This window comes from Pteropus vampyrus, unplaced genomic scaffold (genome assembly GCF_000151845.1).
Source record: "Pteropus vampyrus isolate Shadow unplaced genomic scaffold, Pvam_2.0 Scaffold539, whole genome shotgun sequence".
Lineage (NCBI taxonomy): Eukaryota > Metazoa > Chordata > Mammalia > Chiroptera > Pteropodidae > Pteropus > Pteropus vampyrus.
The window spans coordinates 552,394-559,724 of record NW_011889320.1 but is presented as its reverse complement, the minus strand read 5'-3'; the positions used below and the strand labels follow the sequence as shown (position 1 = coordinate 559,724).

The 7,331-nt window shown below is 41.4% G+C and overlaps 1 protein-coding gene across 3 annotated transcripts in view; it reads right to left on the bottom strand.

Annotated features, from left to right (window-relative positions):
* Positions 1–7,331, bottom strand: part of DIS3L2 (DIS3 like 3'-5' exoribonuclease 2) — a 296,670-nt gene that overhangs the window by 78,971 nt on the left and 210,368 nt on the right. For all 3 annotated transcript variants that reach the window (XR_002777885.1, XM_011383718.2, XM_023525183.1), the window contains exon 12: positions 4,413–4,520. Coding sequence is in view for 2 of the 3 variants with exons in the window: in XM_011383718.2 (XP_011382020.1) it covers positions 4,413–4,520 (108 nt within the window). In the remaining variant the exon portion in view is untranslated. The remainder of the gene's footprint in view (positions 1–4,412; positions 4,521–7,331) is intronic.

Here is a 7,331-nt window from a genome sequence, read left to right as displayed (position 1 = left end):
GTGTGCTGACATTTACAGCGACGGAACGCGAGCACGGATGTGGAAAGCTGCCGCCGCCTTGGCGTGAACGAGGCAACGGCGACGACGGGCACAGCGGCCGGGGCCCCCCTCAGCACCTCACACTCGCAGGGAAAAAAGCCAGTTCGCTTGAGGATGTTTTCGATGAAACAGTAAAAGTTACTAACGTTATTGTCTCAACCCTTGAGTACTCGTGTTTTGCACTTATGCTGCATGCTGAAGTATGATGGTTATCTGGAGGAAAAGCATTCAGATAACTGAGTCGTGAGCTGAACTGATGGCTTTTTTATTTTTTTTAACGGAACACCATTTATACTTGGAGGAACAACTGACACATGAACTATGGTTATTTGGCATTTCATGGAAAACAACTGACATCATTTATTGCCAATGATAAAATCGAGGTTTCACAAAAATCAGAATTCTGGAACCTCGTATCTGACACATAATACACATGTCAGCATTTCCTAACAGTTAAAGCCTTGTCTCAGATTGGTAGTGGTGTTGACAAATGTGCCTTCCTGATATCATTTAGTGAGATATGTCCACATGTAGAAGAATAGCATAATAAGCCAACATTTTCTAGGTGATCTAAATTTCTAAATACATGATAAAAATTCCTGCATGGGTAAAAGATCCATTCAAAGTGTAAATAGACCAATCCTTTTTAATGTAACACAGTAAAAAGAGTCCAACTGGTACTGTATTCGTCGGCAAGGGCCGCCATAACCACACACCACAGACTGGGTGGGTTAAACAACAGCCATTGATTTCCAAGGTGTCTGGAGGCTGGGAGTCCAAGGTCAAGGCGCCGGCCAATTCCGCTCCCGATGAGAGCTCTCTTCCCGGCTTGCCGATGGTCACCTTCTCACGGCGTCCTCACGTGGCAGGGAGAGAGCAAAGCAAGTTCTCTGGTCTCTTCTTCTAAGGATACTGATCCCATCAGATCAGCGCCCCACCTTCATGACCTCTTTTAACCTTAATTATATCCCTGAGGCCCCACCTCGGAACACAGTCATACTGGAGTTCAGGGCTTCGACATGTGAATCCGGGGCAGGGGGAGACACGAAGCAGTCCATAGCAGATATGGTTTCAGATTCTAGACTGCAATGAACTTTTAAGAAACTACTGTTGAATTCCGGTGTTGTATGAGGATGTACGACAATGTCCACAACTATCTGAAAAAGCTATTAAAACGCTCCTTTCTTTTCCAATTACATATCTGTCTGAAGCCAGATTTTCTTCACATGCTTCAACCAAATGAACTTATCCCAACAGACTGAATATAGAAGCACCTATGAGAACCCAGTTTAACATCTTCTCTGAGACAGACGTGAGATTTACGAAAAAGAAAACGAGCTTCTCTCCTGATTTTGTTTTAGAGAATATAGTTATTTTTCATAAATTGTTATTCATGTTATCATATAATGAATCGGATTTATTATTATCTTAATTAGAATATGTAAATGTTTAAAATTGAATCAGTTTTAATTTCAAAATCCACAATAAGAAAAGCTCTTTGTGGTCCTCAATAATAGTTAGTGTAACAGGACCTGAGGCCAAAGAGTTTTATAATGGCTGGTCTAAATCATCTCCCAAGAAATTCAGCACATGGATGTTTTAACTTTTATTCTCTCAAAGACGTCTCTCCTAGAGCCTTCTGACCTGCTCCCATTTGGATCAGCTGCCTTCTATATCATGTTGAGCTGGTACCCTAGCAACTTTCTTCGCCATCACCTAGGCCAGGTGCCAGCAAACTAAGGCCTGTGGGCCAAATCCAGCCTACCACTTATTTTTAAGTAAAGTTTTACTGGAACACAGCCATGCTTACTCATGGATGTATTGTCGTTCCTGCTACAATGGCAAACTTGAGTAGTTGTGAGTGAGACCGAATGGCCTATAAAGCTGAAAGCATTTACCATTTAGTCTTCTACAGGAAAAGTCTGCCGACTCGTGATCTAGGATTCTTTCACTTCTTTCTTGTGTGATTTGGTTTATTTGTTTCCTGAATCTCATGTCTTCCTCCTGATTTACTCCTTAATTCTGGTGAAACACACCTTCTGGTAGTTTCTTGAGAAAAGTTATATGAGAGGTACATATTTTTGAGGACTTGCATGTCTGCAAATGTCCTTTGGTGCTCTCACATTTTATTGATAGCTTAGCTGGGTACAGAATTTTAGCACAGAAATCATAGTCTTTCAGAAATTAGAAAGCTTTGCTTCACTGTTATCTAGCTTCTAGGGTTATGACAGAAAAGTCTTAAGTTATTTTGAGTTCTGATCTTCTGTATGTGACTTTTTCCCCCCCTCTAGGGCATCCATAGGGTCTTTTCTGTGTCCCTGGTGTTCCGAAATGTTATGATGTGTCTCTACCACAGTGCTGGGTAGTGCGCCCTTCCAATCGGAAAAGTCACATCCTCCAGTAATGGGTCATTTCCTTGAATTATTTCTTTCCCTCCTGTTTTCTTAGTTTTCTGTTTCTGAATTATTTATTGAGCAAATAGTGGATATCGTGGACAGGTCTATAATTTTCTTACACTTTCTATCTCTTTCTGGGACAATTCAACCCTATTTGGCAACCAAAAGTTTGAATCTTCTTTATTTCTTCTATGATGTTTGTAATTTCTAAGATCTCTTTTTCCTCCTCTGAATGTTTCTATTCTAAAGTGTCCAGATCTTGTGATACAGATATTTTCTTTTAAGAACAATTCTCTGAGGACAAAAATAATAGTTCCTTTTCCCTCTACAGTCTGTTCTGTCCTAGTTGCTTTTTTCTGTTCGTTTGCTTTGGTTTCCTACATCATGCTAGAGGCTTCCCTCTTGGTTGTCTCTTCATATATGAAAGTGAAATACTAAAAGGTCGATTTTTAGTGAGATCCTAACAAGCTCTGCTGCGTGAATGGAGCTGATTGTGAGCTTTGCTGTACAGAGATACAGCTGGGCTGCTGGTTCGGAAACGCTGGAGGTTATTCTCTTTAAATCTTCTTCACTATTCAGATTCCTCAGAGAAGGATTTTCCCATTTCCTGACTCAGGGTTATAGGCTTGGCTACCAGGATTCTGGGGTTGGCTGGGAAGAGAAAGCTGGGACTCAATGTTTGCTATGCCCACATGCACTCAGCCTCCCCAAGGGACCGCCACCATCAAGTGTGTTTGTTGTCCCCTGGTTCAGACATCCTTTATCTTGTCCGGAGAATAAATTTCTGGTCTTCTTCTAAGCTGTGGGAAGGGCAATCTTTTAAAATAAACTTTCAATCGATAGAGTTAGTCCTCTCTTCACCCACCTCTCCCCTACTTCACAGAGTTACCAGGTTTCTGAGTTTCGTTAGGGTTCTGCTGTGTAAACTGGGTTGTTTCTTGGCGTTCTTGTCTGTTGGCCCAGGATTTAACTTTCCCAGGACTGCTAAGTCAGTTACCACTCATCCATCTGCTCCCCAGCTTCCAAAATTCTGTTGCCGTTGTCTCCTCTCCCATTCTCTTTGTCTTTGTGGGTTTATGTCTTTTTTTAAAAAAATCTCTTCACTGTTGCTTTAGTGAGGTTTTGGGAGGGAATGAAAGCAAATGTGGGTATTTGATCCTTCATCTTTATTTGGAACCTCTTTATAATTAAATATCTTTTTTTTTCACTTTCATTTAATTTTAAGCATAAACGTTTCCCATGTTCTTACATGGTCTTTGTGACAGCTTTACTAACTGCATAACGTTCCACTGAGTCAGCTCCATAGCTTACTGGATCATTACCCTGTTTTTGAATGTTTAGAGTTGTTTCTGTTTGGGGGAGGGGACTAGTTTTTCCTAGAGTCGGCTTTCATTCATTCATCTCCTTTAGTCCCTCTATTTAGGGAATGCCTGCTGACATTCTTCTCCTCTCTGTGCTCACCCTGTGGTTTCATCACCTTGAGCCTTGATTACGGCACTGCCTCGTGCTGGGTCATCCCGCACGAAGATGTAGCACCAATCTTTTAAATGTCATCTTTCTCATGACACTTCATCTACAATTCACTTGCGGCTCCCCGGACTTTGCCCCCACCCCGCCTACTCACACTCGCCATCCTTCCCCTGAATGTCCTCCTTCGAACAGGGCCTGCTGTCCCCGCTGAAGCTCAGGCTGCTCCTCCTGCCACTGCCAATCACATTCCTCGTCACTCACACCCAGCCTCCTGCACCGTCCCGCCCCACATGACTCGGCACAATTTCTTCCTTCATCTGATAATAGACAAGAAACAAGTAACTTGTTTCTAATCGTGTAGGGTCAGTCTTGCCTCTTAGATGAGCTGGCACCAACCCCGTACCACTCTCATCCTCCCCCGCCACGGGACTCCAGCCCAATGCCAGGCACACAGCAGGGGCTTAACAGGGCCTTGCCGAATGGAGTGGGCACAAGTTAAGTTGGTACCTTGCCCTCCGGAGTCAGCGTCCAGATCACAGAGAAGGTCAGTTTGTCGGTCATGGGGTTGAGGCTGCATAGCTCTTCACACAGCGGCCTGGGAAGCATGGGGACCACCTGCAAACAGACAACAGGCCAATGAGCACCCTGCTCCAACCCACAGGAGTTTCCCATGGCTTAGAAGCAGCCCAGAGGGCAGAGTTCTGGTGAACAGCTTGCATCTCCAGAGCAAGCTGAAGATGGAGGCAGCTCTTTTCCCTGAAGACTCAGAAAGACCACACTATCTGACACTTTTCCATGAGCCTCTAGAGTCAAATGGAAATGTAAACCAGAAAGGTAAGGAGAATCGGTAATAGAGGGAAAAATACATGATAGTAACGAAAGCAACTACATTGGACTATACCCTAAGACTGAAGCTCTACACTCAAGAATGACTTCTACTCTTGGATATAACTATTCCAGTTGAACTGTACACTTAAGAACCCACAGTCTTATGTTTAAGTCTCTTTTTGAGTTAATTTTTATGCGTGATATAAGTCAGGGTTCCAGTTTTATTCTTTTGTATGTGGCTGTCCCATTTTCCCAGTACCATTTATTGAAGAAACTGCTCTTTCCCCATTTGGCACCCCTGTCAAAGATTAGTTGACCATATGTACAGGGGTTTATATTTGGGCTCTCTATTCTGTTCCATTCGTCTATGTGTCTGTTTTTATGCTAATACCATGCTGCTTTGATTATTATAGCTTTGTAATATATTTGGAAATCAGACATGTAATGCCTCCAGCATTGTTCTTTCTCAAGAATGCTTTGGCTATCAAGATTGCAGGGTCTTTTGTGGTTCCTGTGAATTTTAGGATAGTTTTTTTCTATTTTTGTAAAAAGTTCTATTGGCGTTTTAATAGGGATTACACTGAATCTGTAGATGACTTTGGGTAGCATGGACATTTTAACAGTATTAATTTTTCCAATCCAAGAACAGGATATCTCTCCACTTATTTGTGTCTTTGTCATTTTCTTTCATCAATGTCTTATAGTTTTCAGTGTATAGGTCTTTCGTCTCCTTGGTTAAATTTATTCCTAAGCATTTTATTGTTTTCGATGCTGTTATTAAGTGGAACTGCTTTCTCAATTTCTGCACCACTTCACATCTGTTATGATGGCTATGATCAAAAAGACAAGAGATAACAAATGTTGGCAAGCGTGTGGAGGAAAGGGAACCCTTGTACATTATTGGCGGGAATGTAAATTGGTGCAGCCATTATGGAAAACAGTATGGACCCTGCTCAAAAATGAAAAATAGAAGTACCATGTGGTCCAGCAATCCCGCTTCTAGGTGTACATTCGAAGGAAATGGAATCAGTATTTCAAAGAGATATCTGCATCTCCACGTTCATTACAGTGTTATTCACAATAGCCAAGACATGGAAACAACCTAAGTGTCTGTCGACGAATGAACAGATTAAAAATTGTGAGATACATACACACACACAATGGAATATTATTCGGCCATAAAAAAGAAGGAAGCCCTGACATTTGTGACAACATGGATGAACCTGGAGGGCATTACGCTAAGTGAAATAAGCTAGACAGAGAAAAAGAAATACTGTATAGTATCACATATATGTGGAATCTTAAAAAAAAAAAAAGCCTATTTCATAGAAACAGAGAGTAGACTGGTGGTTGCCAGGGGCCCAGGGGAGGGAAAATGGGAAGATTTAGGTCAAAGGGCACATACTTTCAGTTTTAGGATAAGTTCTGAGGATCTAAAATACAGCATGGTGACTACGGTTAATGATAGGATATTATGTACTTGAAATTTGCTGAGAGTAAATCTTAAGTGTTCTCTTACCACACACACAAAAAAGAGTTAATTACATGAGGTGATAGATGTGTTAATTATCTTGATCTTGACAATCAATTCCCAATGTGTACGTACAGCAAATCATCACATTGTACAATTTAAATATATACAATTATATTTATCAACAATTCTTCAATAAAGCTGGGGAAAATAAAAGAACCCAGGGGCTGAGTATAAACTTGTGATGAGATTTCATCAGAGTAAAACTGCTGAATCAGTGCTTCAGTAATTGAAAATAACAAAACCGACTGAATCACATGTTGGAACGTTAACAGACTACTCCAATGAAATTGCACCGAAAGCTTCATAAATCTCGGTTTCCTAGATGAACACTGTGGTCAACCAAGCACTCATCTTACAGTGTTTTAAGCCTAAATTATTTCCTCCCTTTATTGATCTTTCCATCCCATAATTAACTGATTCAATGGTATACCCTTTTTAATTTTAAAAAAAATTCTCTTCGATTTATTTTCAAATGATGACTTATAGCTACCTCAGAATGTTACCTGTTTTCTCTCAAATTCCAAAGGTGAAATGAGCTCTCCACCTGGGTCTCCCGAAGATCCTTTCATCTCTCCCTCCCACCTTTAAATCTATTCCTTCTCTCGTAGTTTTCTGGATCAATGGCATTATCATTCACCCCACCTTCCAAGCTAAAAGCAGTATCGACAGCCAGACAGCCATCAAGTCAACAGGCAGAGGCTTCCCGGATGTGCGGTGTTACGCGCAGACAATCCTGTGCTAAGTACCTGAGAAGGAACAGACAAGAGAGGCAACAATGCACTAGCCGAGGGAAAGTCATCTAGTTAAGGTTCTACGTCAGCAAAAGCAAAACCTCCCCAGTGGTTTCTTATTCTGTGTGAAGCGTCTGTACCTGCACCATGTTTCGGCAAACAACCTCTGGTATGGAAAAGTAAATTCTAGAACTCGCAGCCCACACCAGTAACAATTAATAACTGCATGGAATTACCTGGCATTATTCTGAAGGATGCTGTATCTTTTTAACACCTGCGTAAAATCTAATGACCATCTGAAAACATCTGGTGACAGCTTTTGCACCATCTGTT